The sequence below is a fragment of the Vigna angularis genome, chromosome 2, assembly GCF_016808095.1.
Source record: "Vigna angularis cultivar LongXiaoDou No.4 chromosome 2, ASM1680809v1, whole genome shotgun sequence".
In the NCBI taxonomy this organism is placed as follows: domain Eukaryota; kingdom Viridiplantae; phylum Streptophyta; class Magnoliopsida; order Fabales; family Fabaceae; genus Vigna; species Vigna angularis.
This window is the reverse complement of record NC_068971.1, coordinates 21109098-21123343: the sequence shown is the minus strand read 5'-3', so window position 1 is coordinate 21123343 and position 14246 is coordinate 21109098. Positions and strand designations below refer to the sequence as shown.

Here is a 14246-nt window from a genome sequence, read left to right as displayed (position 1 = left end):
TGCATGTTGTGATAATGATGTCTTATAACTGAGAAACTCTTCTTTGTAACGAAGTGCATGCACCAGTCCAATAATGTTATTTAGATTTGATCAAATATATATCAAGTTGTTTCGAACAACACTAAACAATGACTCTGACAGATGTAGAAATACTAGTCTTCTTGTTGAATCGTTTTGTTTTAAAATAAACCACTTGTTTCCTTTTATTTTTAAGATAAAGTGATAATGGTGAACATGTATTATACTTTTTGCTCTAAAATGGGTCATAAGCTTATGTATAAAATCATGGTCATGATAGTAATTTTTCATAAAAATAAAAATGTATATACTGATGATTTATATAAACAATATTAATAAATTCTTATTTGTATAATGTTTTAGATTTATTGAGATAAAAGGAAATTATAATATATATTATATAATTTAATACAATAATTTTTTAGAAGGTTTTAAAAAATTGGAAATATATATTTTAAGTATTATATTATATTAATAATAAAAGGTTAACGTTATTTGACAGAAGAATAACATGATTTAAAATAAAGGAGCAAATTGAATACTAAATTAAATATTATAAATGAATAAAAATTTAAATTTTTTAATTTGTTGTAAAATTAAACCTTTTGGTACATCAATAAATATAATTACTAATTATACTTTGTTATTATATTTCTCTGTTATTAAAGATTAAGATGAAATTTTTTTATTTTAGAAGTGCTACTTTTGAAAACTAGAATAAGGATAAAAAAATGTAAAAATAAATTAGAAAAATCATATTTTAGTGAATAAACTAAAAATGTGTTTTATTTAAAAAGTTAAGCCTTTCTAAATATTTATATTAATATTTATTGAACCGACAATAACATAATTGATTTAAAAACTAAGATTATTAGTTGGGAATGCTACTACTCGGTGACCGTAGTTTAAGTATATTATATAAGCCAGTGTTAAGTTATTTTTGTAATTTTGAAAATATGATAGTATTTTTGTAATTTTTTATGTTATATGTGTGGATATTTGAAGAAACTGTAACTAGTCTTTGATTACTGTTTTATATAAAATCTTAGCTTACATTCCCATAACAAAGATAATTTCAACATTTTTTATTTGTCCCATTAACAGAGATAATTTCAACATTTTTTATTTGTCCCATTGTTTCAATTTCTCTTGTTGCCTCTTGTTTTCTCTTTCGTTTTGTAAGTTCGTTTTTTTTTTTGTCATTCTACTCTATTAGTATGAATTATTATTAGAGTTGAGAATACCTCTTTTTTAACCCCTCATATCTCAACATCATCCTATTTGTAGACAATCATACCATCATCACCACTAGTTTTGTTCACTACAAAAAACATTGACAATCATACCACCACCACTAATTTTGTTTACTATATTGTGGAAGGTTAAAATTTATCAATAATATATAAAATCTGTCAATAACAGTTTATTGATGGTAAAAAATTTATCGATAAAATTTTCATCGATAAATTTTATCAACAAAATTTATGTTGTATTGTTAATTATCAAAATCTTTTTTTATTGGTAAAATTCGTTGGTATTTACCGACGAAAAAATTCGCTGGTAAACAATGCGATCTGGTTTCTTTTCTTTCTCTTTCTTTTTCTTCCTTTATTTTTTTTATTTTGATGAAATTTTTCATCGACAAAGCATCACGTGAACAATCAATTTATTTCCAAAATATTTAACAACCAATTTATTTCCAAGATTCTTAAATCTAAGAAAGAAAGAGGCAAGAAAGAAAGATGTCGTTGGTGCCGATGTTCCTAATTGTACTATTGCATCGACACCATAAGGGCTTGCCGAAAAAGCTGAAATGAGAACCTTGTTAGTTGTAGTTGTGGTGGTGGTAGGTTGTAGTGATGGTGGATTATAGTGGTGACAACTTGCAATGATGACGAGGAACAATAATGACGAGACTCTGGGGAGGATGGATTATAGTGGTGGTAGGTTGTAGTGGTGACAGGGAGCAGTGGTGACCAAACTCTGGGTTGCAACAATGATGAATTGTAGTGGTTGCGATGAGAATTTAAGAAGATGAAAAATGTACGTATATGAGAAGATGAATGCATGTATATAATTAAAATATAATTAAAGTCAAAATATATAAATTTAAAGTAAAAAAATATAATTAAAGTATTGTTTATAAATAACATATTACACAAATTTAAAATTAAAATTAAAATACTTAAAACATATATTTCAATAATAAAAAATAAAATTTATAGAAATATTCTACCAACATGTATAAAACAAACTTCTTTTATTTAAAATATATTTTTCTAATTTTTTATGCAAAGTTGTCATCTCATATTTTATTAGAAATATCATCTTCATTTTTATAAAAAAAAAGTTAAATTTTAACTTAGTTAATAATTATTGAAACACATGAAAACACTATAAAGGAGGAGAGGGATTGAATAATGTTTTAAAGTTTTTTCACAAAAACAATGTTTAAAGACTTTTGCAAGAGTTAGACATTTTGCAATAGTTATGAGATGTTTATGTGGCTAAAAGGGCATTTTGGAAAACATTTATAAAGCAAAACAATAACACACGATTTTTATACTGGTTCGCTATAACATAAGCTACGTCTAGTTCTCCCTTAATATCTCTTAAAGGGTTTCACTAATCTTTAACAAAGATTACAATGAGTATCAATCACTCTTGGCTTACAACAAGTATTATCAACTACTCCTTCTTTCAATGAGTATTATCAATTACTCTTGGTATTGACGAGTATCAACCACTTCTGGTATTAATGAGTATCAACCACTTCTGGTATTAATGAGTATCAATCATTCCTTGTATATAATGATTATTATCAACCACTCTTGGTTTCAACACTAGTCAACCTGACTAGATCATTTAGTTCACCTAAACTAAACAAACAAGTATTTTAATTCTCTTCAGAATTTACAAACACAATCGAGGTGTTTTTGAGTACAAGTACAAATTCAAATAACTCTTAAAGAGATGATAAATTAAATAAAATGAAATACGAAGACTTGAAAATACTTTCTCTTTTAAATGAAAGCATTAGACGATGTAGAGAAACAACGTAACAACAAGCTTGTTTATATGCACGTATTCTCTATGTCTTCTTTTCATGCAATCATCTATATATAGCCTTCTTTGAAAGAGATTTGTTAGATAGAGAGTTTACTTCCATGTAGACTTCATAGCCTTTTAGGTATGTAGTCAGACTCTAGCCAAACTCAAGTCTTTTACTAAAGTAGCTTGTACGGTTCTGCATAGCTTGAAGCTTTAAGGAAACATTCCTGGAATATCTTTCTATCTCTTAACGTCTTTATCTTTCTTGTGTAGGAATTTGAGTTAAGGTCTTGTACTTTCATGATTTGCACAGATAAAGAGGACAAAATATACAAGCAACGAAACACTTTTTCCTACATGTAATAAATATTTTAAACGTTGATATTGTGTGTTTAAAACATATTGGCACATGTCAGCTCATTTATAGAAGCATTGTTTAAGAAGCAAAGCGTTTGATATATGATCTTCAGATGGTATAAAATGTTAAACACTTACTTTATAAAATTTTTTGTAAGTTTTATTACATCGTTTAATGACCTTTTCTTAGACGTTTCTTTTCTTTAAACGCTTATCTTTTTCAAATCAAACGCTTATCTTTTTCAAATCTTTAAAGAGTTCTTGAATCATGATATCAATAAACAAAGATAAATGAATCAACCAAAGTAAAGCCAGATGAAAGAAAGATCAAAGCACACTAAGATTTATATTGGTTTAACTTTTGACAAGCCTACATTCAATCTTCTCCCAACAACCTGAGTTAAGAGGCAATCCATTAAATTAAATTTAAGTTCGAGAATACAATGAAACCCTCAAATTCTATCCTCACAACTCTCAAATCTGAATACAAAACAAAACAAGAGAGAAATCACTCACTCTCCACCAATACAAGAGATGAAACACTGAATCTCTAACATGGCTAACCCAACACAAGTGTCATAATACTCAAATGAATGATAAACTTATTAGAACACACTCCTATAGTACAAATGTATCAGTCTAAATGAAGTCCAATTGATCTTGAACGAATTATTGATTTCTTGATCACCAAAGAAGCTTGAAATCCTCCAAGAACACTTCTTGAGAAAACCTATACTCAAAACTCAAAGAGAATGTTAGTATATGCCAATTAAAACGTTAAAGAATCAGGTCACAAGTTTGGTTTATATAGAAAAACCAAATTTTGTCGTAGTTTAATCGATTATGTTAATAACGTAATCTATTAAGTTTTTCCTTTTGTTTTAATCGATTACTGTACTTATGTAATCGATTATTTAGACATTATATTCTTATAACTGCCTCTTTCAACTAACCTAACAGATTAAGTTATCTGTATAATGGATTAGAACTTTCTTTCTGTTTTAATTGATTATAGAACTTGTATAATCGATTCTTTTGTCACTTAGCCTTGTTAGTCATCCATTTTCCTTTCTTAACAGATTATATTACCTGTATAACAAATGAAGTTTTCTCTCTGTTTTAATCGATTATGTAACTTATATAATCGATTATAATAGAGTGCTTTGCCCCTCTTTTGCCTTCTAAGTGTTATGGCTTAGTCTAACAGATCATATCACTTATGTAATCAATTGTTATTACAATAAACCTAGACTTTCAATCTGTTTAAGCCTATTTAAATAATCAAGAAATGATTAATACTTCTAGCGCTAACATGTTAATGATTTAAACACTTGTTATGCCATTTTGTTGTGCAAGAAAGATTAAATCCATTTCTAATCATTTAAAACCATTCATCATCAAAAACCAATATATGTAGAGACTAGGCTCCCCCTATCAACAACAAGTATTCACCTGCTCCATCATGAAGCAGTCAGAAGTGGACGTTAGAAACAAAGAAGACATTCATGGAATTTTCTCTCCATCAAAAGTCGTGCAAAAGTGATCGTACAACCTACTTTGGATAAAGTATTGCAAAAAGCATGTCTACTCTTACACGTTAACTTCAACCTATGCTTGCTACCTACAAAAAGGCTATGAGTATTTGAAGTTTAAAGACGAGCATTGTCTAATAGATGTTTTCTCATGAAGTCTATAAATAGAAGAATCTTTTGAAAGAAGAAGAAAAAAAGGATAAACACACGAACAATGTGAAAAGAAAAGAAAAAGCTCATACTCGTGCAAGAACAAAAACGCTAAGAATACACTTCCAAGCTTCATAAAGTGATAAAATTACATTTGTAAGAAGAGGGAAAATCCTACAAGGTCTATTAGATTGAGTTGTATTGTAAACACATCCTCTTTGTGAGAGTTATCGTCTAATACTTGTAAACAATCTGATTGATTGTACATTCTAAAGAGAATTCAAACACTTAGTGATTAGCTCAATTGAGTTAAACGCCTATTGGACATTTGTCTTGTGGAAATTAGGAGTGGGTAAACTCAACTAGTCAGCATAAGAGGTGTTACCAAGATTAACTAGGTGTAACCAGGAGTGGTGCTAATAGTCAGTTCTAGTTAGTGTAACAGGTGTTACCAGGATTAACTATTTGTAACCAGGAGTGATACTAATACTCAGTTCTAGTTAGTGTAACAAGTGTTACCAAGATTAACTATGTGTAACCAGGAGTGATGCTAATCTCAATTCTAGTCAGTGTAACAGGATTTACTAGGAGTGACTAGGTGTAACTAGGAGTGATGTTAATACTCAGTTGTAATCTTGTTAAGATTATAGTGGAACCTTCTAAGAGCTCTTAAAGGACAACTAGACGAAACTCAGTCGAGTGAACCAATATAAAACAATTGTGTTTTATTGCTTCAACTTTACAAAACATATTATTTACAAACACTATAGTTGCTTGAAAAGTTAACCATTGATAAACGTTCTTGCCATCAAATGCCATTTTCTTTAGGAGTTGTCTTTCTTAAAACAATATAGTAGCTTTGCTAAAACGCTTGAAAAAAATACTTTATCTTTGAACGTGTAGTTTAAACAATGCTTTAAAAATCAAGCGTCTAATAACCTGTGTAGACCGTCTATTCATTACCAAGGTTGTTAAATGTCTTTTAGCAAAAATGTTTTCCACAACACTATTCAACCCTCCTTATAGTGTTTTCTAGTTATTTAACTAAAAGACCATACATGTTGCATTTGAATGAAAGCACTGATAAAACACAGTCATGCTGCAATGTAAACCTAAGTCTGACCTGCTACCTAAAGAGGCTATGAAGTTTATCTAGAAGTCAACTCTGTGTCCAACGATCATTTCTCAAGGATGCTATATAAAGAAGATCCACTAAAGAGAAGAAGTTGTTGAAGTTGAGGAAGGTGAAAATGAAAGAGAGAAGTGAGAGAGAGAAAGAGAATATGTTCAAGAAAGATGATTAAACATTGTCTTTACTCTACCTCAAGTATATATTGTTTGATGCTCTTCAACTTTAGAGGAAGTATCTCATATGCTTACAGATTGTACCACATTGTATTTATCCTTTCCTTGAGAGTTATTCGAATATGTATTTGTAAACAAACGCAGAACGTGTTTGTATTAAAGTATTGTATTGAGTGAAAAGTTCTAGTCAAGATTGACTAGTGAACCAGGAGTAATTGACAATACTCATTTGTGAACCAGGAATGGTTATAATACAAACAACTAGGAGTGGATAAACTTAGACTAGTTAGATTTACAAGGGGAACCATAAGTGATTTAGAATAATCAACTAGTTAGGTTGACTAGGGGAACTAGGAGTGATTTAGAATACTCAATTAGTCAGGTTGACTAAGAAAACATAAGTGGTTTGATAATACTTACAATTAGGTGTGAGTTGTACTCAATTGTAATCTTAGATAAGATTAGGGGAACTCCTTAAGAGTTCTTGAGGGAGACTAGAACTCATATTGAGTGAAACAATATAAAAATATTTATATGTCTTCCTTCTTTATTTGACAAACTTTCTTAAAACACTTTATTAAAAACATAGACAAAGGATTTGAATAGTGTTATATATATATATATATATATATATATATATATATATGTTAGAATTATCCGTTCTTAAATATTGGATGTGTAATGTTTTTTTCAATAGTTATATACTATTAAAATTGAATATTACATTTAAAATTGATACACAAACAACACAAGATTCAATAAATAAAATAGGTACATGAGAAGTCACATAGATAAAAAAAAAAAATTCATTATAAAACAATAATAATAATAAATAATTATTTTTTTCTAAATAAAATTATAATTTATTGAAAAAAATTTCAACTCATTAAATATCATTTTAATATCAATAAAAAATAACATGGATAGTAATTAAATTAAATTTTATTCTCAATATTAAATCACAGAATTAATTTAACGTAGATTAGTACTCGACCTTTCTTTTCTTAAACATAATTGTTTGTAATTAACTTAATAAAGATATATTAGTATGAAAAAAATTGTTAAAATATATATTTTTTAAATATTATTTTATAATTAATTTAATAGAAGAATATTAGTATTATAAAAAAAATTGAGACTTTTCTTTTAGTCCTAGAGTGAAGGCTACCCTACCGCGGATTCTGATCTGAACATTTATGATTATTAACATACTTTGATTAATAATTTTATAATTTAACAAAATTAACTTAACAATTATTAGTTAACTTTTTTTTAGTTTTCAGTTTTTTTAAACATATATTACGGAAATAAATAATTTTTAATTACGTACAGAAAACATATTCAAAATGGTCCTGCAACAAATTAATGGAAATAAAATATTGATAGAAGTGGGAAATTTTCACTCTCAAATTAAAGAAATAAAAAATATATTTTTTACTAGAAAAGTAAGTTTAAATAAAATATTGTATTTAGTTAGATATGGGTTGGACCGGTAAGAAAGCCCATATTGTTACCAATTGGGTTACCCAGAAAAATTGTGACGAGACCGGGTCTGTATCCAACCAGAACTAGGGTTTCATATATAATAACACAGTTTGTTCAGGGTTTTATCAGACAGGGGGCGTACCCAGAGAAGAAGCCAGGGAAGAAGAGGGGAGGGAGAGTGTTGAACGCTACATCAAGATGGGTATGTGTCTTCTTGATCATTGTTTCTTCGATTTGTCATAGTCAATTGCTGATAACCACTACGTGTTGCGTGCATGTGTCTGTAGAATTTTCTCTCTGATGGGCTCTGTTATTGATTTTCAACAGGTATTTCAAGGGATTCCATGCACAAGAGGCGTGCAACTGGAGGCAAGAAGAAGGCGTGGAGAAAGAAGAGAAAGTAATGCTTAAAAATAACAATACTTATTTATTTGTTTATTTATTTAGGAGTGGTGATGGTTGAACGATTTTGAATTTGGAAGTCTATCTGCTGGATCTGGTTGTAGTCATATTTAACTGGGCGAATGGGGTATTCATATGGTCACTGCCTTAGTAATTTAGGTTAGAGACATGACAAAACTAATACCTTGTATGGTTAATATTTGAATGTGTTTCGTTTATAAATTTAGAGATGACACTTTGATTCTTGTGTCTCCTGCTTACAAATAGAGAAGTAGCATAGAAGACTATCAATGTTTTGAAAGATAGAATTTCTATTTTACTCTACATTCTATCAGTCCACTCTCGTGAGGTGTGATCATGTGAAATTATCATTTGCAATGTCATCTACACTTTGGCTTCTTGGATATGACTACATTCATATCTGGAATTTTATTTTTCATTGGATATGACTACATTCATATAGCATGTTTACACCATTCATGTCCGAACTTTTTGTTATACAAATGTGTTTTCATTATTTAAAAATGTATTGTCTAAACAAAGGGCGAGGGTCTAAAACCAGTTTGAGATTTTTATATCATCCTTAAGCGACAAACTTTTTGCAAGCATAGGCCAAAATGGCTAATAATAACATATTAGCTACCCAATCTCACTGCATACTGAGTTTTTATCATCTCTGCTTAGTCAACTTTTCTCTGTAGTTTCTATCTTTACAACTTTGTTTAGATCTTAGTTTTAGTAGATATTATTTAACAAATTGGATTATTTATAGTGAATTCTTGCCAGCTTGGTTGTGCTTGTTGACGTAGTTGTATTCCATCCCAATTATATGTATGTATGCAAAGATATATATATTTTTATTGGATTCATATAGGTATGAGCTTGGACGCCAATCAGCAAACACCAAGTTGTCAAGCAACAAAACAATCCGGAGGATTCGCGTTAGAGGTGGTAATGTAAAATGGAGGGCACTGAGGTTGGATACTGGAAATTACTCATGGGGTAGTGAAGCAGTAACCCGCAAGACTCGTATTCTAGATGTTGTCTACAATGCCTCAAACAATGAGCTTGTGAGAACCCAGACTTTGGTCAAGAGTGCTATTGTTCAGGTTGATGCTGCTCCTTTCAAGCAGTGGTACCTTCAACACTATGGTGTTGACATTGGCAGAAAAAAGAAAGCAGCAACCAAGAAGGACTCTACCGAGGTGATACATTGTGAATTGTTTTTCATTTATATTTTCCCCCGTATAATCTGTATTATTTATTTCTTGAATAATATCCCCCTTCCTGTCGAGTGTTGAGTAATATTGGTAGGAGATATGTTGAAACTGAATGCATGGTGCATCGAAATTTTTGGTTAATATTGTCTTTTATTGAATGTGTTGCACAAAAATCTGCAAATTCATAATTGGAATCATGTTACTTTATGGGAAAATATATGTTTGCTGACAATTTTTGTATTATTCTTTCTATGAATAAACATTTTTTGATGATGTATGAACGGCTTTGTTCTTTTGGATTGAATATTATGCATCCACTGTGTTTCATGACCCTTTTATGTCAAACTTTCAGGAGGGTGATGCTGCTGCTGAAGAAGCAAAGAAAAGTAACCATGTGCAGAGAAAAATTGAGAAGCGCCAGAAAGATCGCAAACTTGATGCCCACATTGAAGAGCAATTTGGCGGTGGCAGATTGTTGGCATGTATTTCTTCTCGCCCTGGACAATGTGGCAGGGCCGACGGGTATGCTCAAACTTTTATTTGTGCTAACATTGTATTGTTTGTTGAATTTCAACAAAGTTTTCTTATTTTTCCAAATTTGTGTAGGTACATTCTGGAAGGTAAGGAGCTGGAGTTTTACATGAAGAAACTCCAGAAAAAGAAGGGAAAGGGTGCGGCTTAATTTTAGCGTTTTCCAAGGTTCTATTTGGATTTAGTTCTTGGAAATTGGTACAATTGGAGATGATGTATGTTTTTACGACTGTTGGTGGAGGTCATCTTTAGTGTGAACGTTTTGTTAGTTTTATGCCAATTTCAACCAAAATTTTGTTTTAATTGTTACTCATAATTTTAATCTTGAAGACGGGGATGCATGCATGAGGATTTTAGTTATGATGTCCACAATTTGTTCTTATTTTAAAAAAAAAACTGAAATTATGCTTTAGAGCATCATTTTCGGTCAAGTTATGATCCCAACCAAACCCAAATATATGTATATGAAGTTATTTAAAAATTTACATATATACGCAACTTAAAAAAGAAATTACACCATATAAATAATTCAAATTCTTGTGCACCAAAGAAAAAATGTTAATCATCTTAGCAAGAAAAAATGTCAGCCAACTTAGCAAGAAAATATTTTATTACTTTTTATGAACAGTTAAATATATGAATTTGTGAGCCCCTTTCGGTGCAATTTATACCATGGACGTTTTATAATGTGTAATACGTTTGAAAGTGCTGTCTTAATACATGCATTAATACAGTGTTCTGTTAAATGAATTTTTTTAGTATTCACTTCACGGAACGTCATCCTTTTTACTAATAGCCTTCTAAATTGTTTAAATCATGTAAATGCTTTGAAGAACTTCAATTTTGTTTTTTTTGACATTTAAATTTAATTTTTCTGTGATTATATCTAGTAACATTTTAATTATTCTTCAAGATTGATCGATATTTTATACATAGATATCTTTTTTTTTTTCTACCAAGTATGAGTATAATTATTTATATTAAATATCAATAATTTATTCATTTTTTTATATTTTTATGATTCTATTTATATATATTGAAATAAAATAAAAATCACGATTTTAAAAATAAAGGAAATAAAAAACAATTGTCTAGTTGATTTTTACGAATAATTTTTAATTGAGTAAAGTTTTTAATTTTATACGTAAAATCTAACGTTTTCTAAAAGTTTAGTACTTTGGCTTTTTTGATTATGTGGTGATCTATCTTTCAAAAGTTAATTTATAATTTTTAGGAGTGAGATTTAGAATTTATAAATCCTCAATTGATAGAAGTATCAATAGTGTTCAAATTTGAATGTGTTTTTAGAAACATTGAAGTTGATTATATTTAAACAAGTTTATTAATGATACAAACTTTTATACTTTGATTCAGTTGAACTAATTCTTTTTTCTGAAAAATAATTATAGTTATATTTTAATTTATATAAATTTTATTAACTTTTCTTATAATCATTAATTAAAAATTTATATTTAAACATTTTCTAAAATTAGTCGGTAATATAAAAATATCTACATATATAATATATGAAAACTAAAATCTTTGACCATATTTTTATAAATAAAGTTAGGAATAAGTGAATAAGACTGCATTAACTGGTTATATAATTTAAGAGACACCATGGTTTTATAATTGAAAATAAAAATATATCATATTTATACTTTTTATTTGAGAAAAAAAATGTTTGAATTTTTATATATTAAATGGTCTTTAATATAGTTTTTTTTCAAACTTTTCATTTCTAAACTATTATTTATATTTATATTTTAATTTTAATATATTAAAAATGAATTGTGACAAAAAGAATAAAAAGATTAATAAATCATTGACATTTTAATGTAAATGATTTAAGTTGAATCTGTTAAAAACAAATCATTTATAAAAAAATTGATAAGTTTTAATGATTAATTAAAATAAAATTTAAATTAAAGGTAAAGAGGTAAAGTTTAAGTGATTGATTTGAAAGGGTTTAATGGTAGACTAGAATTCTTGTGTGTGCTTCAACAATACTATATTTTATGTGTCCTTCTTATATTTTGAATATATAATGAAACACACACACACATAACAATCTCATTATACTTTTTTATGTTGTTTATTCATATCTCTTCATTCCATTATTTTATAGTTATATCCAAGTTGGACCTTCATGGTATTCATATCCTCAGGTCATATGGATATCTTAGTTAAAGATATTTTCTTTCTGTTTTTCTAAATAATTTACTTAAATCCTTATATATTCAAGCACACACAAATTAAAGTAAAAGTACTATTTTGCTTTTCATAATGAGATTTTTTTTCAAATACTTTTCCAAACACTTATAATGTCTGAAAACAATTTTACTCAAAATTGAGATATACACGAGAAACAAAAAAACTCATAACAACTAAAGTAAATATTATTAGAGATTATATGCAAGGTATTTATATATAAATTTTAATGAAAATAAAAATCAATACACACATTCTCTTATTATAATTAATATACACGAACATTGTTGGAAGTCCCACATCGACTAGAGATAAGGCCAAATGATAATATATAATTGAGGTGCAAACCTCACCTTACAAGCCGGTTTTGTGGGGATGAGTTAGGCATAAACTCACTTTCTAATATGGTATCAGAGCCATGGTTAGAGCCTATCCTAGCGAGTTCTAAGTGGGCATTCTATTCTTCTCTTCCACCCGCAATCGGGCCGCTATCGGACCACCCAATTTCTACTATCACGCACGAGATGTCTATACCTCGGCGTGAAGGGGGTGTGTTGGAAGTCCCACATCGACTAGAGATAAGGCCAAATGATAATATATAATTGAGGTGCAAACCTCACCTTACAAGCCGGTTTTGTGGGGATGAGTTAGGCATAAACTCACTTTCTAATAAACATAAAAATGGATGAAATCATTTTAAGTATAACTCTAAATATTTTAGTAAAAATAACTAGGCTTTTCTAATTAAACTTTTATTTAACTATAAAACTATTATATGTTAAATATATATATATATATATATATATATATATATATATATATATATATATATATATAAGAATTAAAGAAGAAAAATTTATTACAATAAGTATACACATATTATTAGTAAACATTTTAAGAGATAGATAATAATACACCGATTATCAATGAAATATATGTAAAAGGATCATATAAAAATTAGGAAAGTGAAAGTGGCATATGATAATAATACCATATTAAGGATACGATATTAAGTTGTGAAAAATCTTTCTTAGAAATGTTCATTTTGTCAACATTGTAGCTATTAGACAATACTTCATACTGACTTTGCCTTCGTGCTCTGCCCTTGTTTTCGAATTGAGCAATTTAGGAATAAAATTTAATTGTACAGAAAACTCAGGAACAAAAAGAGTGCCATGAAGAAAGATTTCCCAATATTATAGTATCTGAAAAGTTAATAGTAATAAAATTTTGATTAGGTAAACTAATAGAAATGGGAAGAAAAGGGATAAGTTTTAATTTTTTATTTATCAAGTCACAAAAATATAAATATATATTACAAATGTCTTTAAAATAATATTTATATAATTATAAGTATAATATATCTTCAAATAATAATATAATGATAATATCTCAATATCCCTTGAAATTGGAGTATAAAGATTTTAAATACTTAACTTGTACAAAAGATATTCAAATTGTGTTTTTCTAAAAGCTTTTATTAATGTATGTTAGTTGTACCTTGGTAGGAACATATGATAAGATGGTGCAAGGGTTACTTCATTGCAAACAAAATGACCATCAATTTCAATATGTTTTGTTTTTTCATGAAAAATTAGATTTTCAGCAATATGTAGTGCTGATTGACTATAAAATGCGATCACATTCTTTTACAATCATTAACTTCCAAATCACCAAGTAACTGTTTTAGCCATTTTAACTTACATGTAGTCCTACCACAGAGCGATATTCAGCCGCTACAAAAGAGTGAGAAATGGTTGATTGCTTCTCAGTTTTACAAGATACTAGAGAAGAACCAAGAAGAACCAACCAACCATTCAAAGAAAATCTTGCAAGTGGAGAATCCGTGCAATCCAATTCACACCATCCTTGTAGTTCTAGTTTACTATCAGACTACAGTAAATACTTTGTCCTAGATGTTTCTTATATCTCCCAATGCTTTTTACAAGGTTTTTGCATAAATTGAGATAAAATGTGTAAAACC

At 28.5% G+C, this 14246-nt stretch overlaps 1 protein-coding gene across 1 annotated transcript; it reads left to right on the top strand.

Annotated features, from left to right (window-relative positions):
* The first annotated feature begins 7946 nt into the window (after window positions 1–7946).
* Window positions 7947–10354, top strand: LOC108326823 (40S ribosomal protein S8). The gene is made up of 5 exons (XM_017560399.2): window positions 7947–8100; window positions 8226–8298; window positions 9175–9505; window positions 9873–10042; window positions 10127–10354. The coding sequence occupies exons 1-5, from the start codon at window positions 8097–8099 to the stop codon at window positions 10200–10202; spliced, it is 654 nt and encodes a 217-aa protein (XP_017415888.1). The 5' UTR covers window positions 7947–8096; the 3' UTR covers window positions 10203–10354.
* Window positions 10355–14246: the final 3892 nt, after the last annotated feature.

Excerpts from the sequence above, each read along its gene's own strand:
- LOC108326823 (XM_017560399.2), top strand. Across the intron at positions 8,299-9,174 it reads GCGTGGAGAAAGAAGAGAAA|GTATGAGCTTGGACGCCAAT; the intron begins GTAATGCTTAAA and ends GGATTCATATAG. Across the intron at positions 10,043-10,126 it reads CAATGTGGCAGGGCCGACGG|GTACATTCTGGAAGGTAAGG; the intron begins GTATGCTCAAAC and ends AAATTTGTGTAG.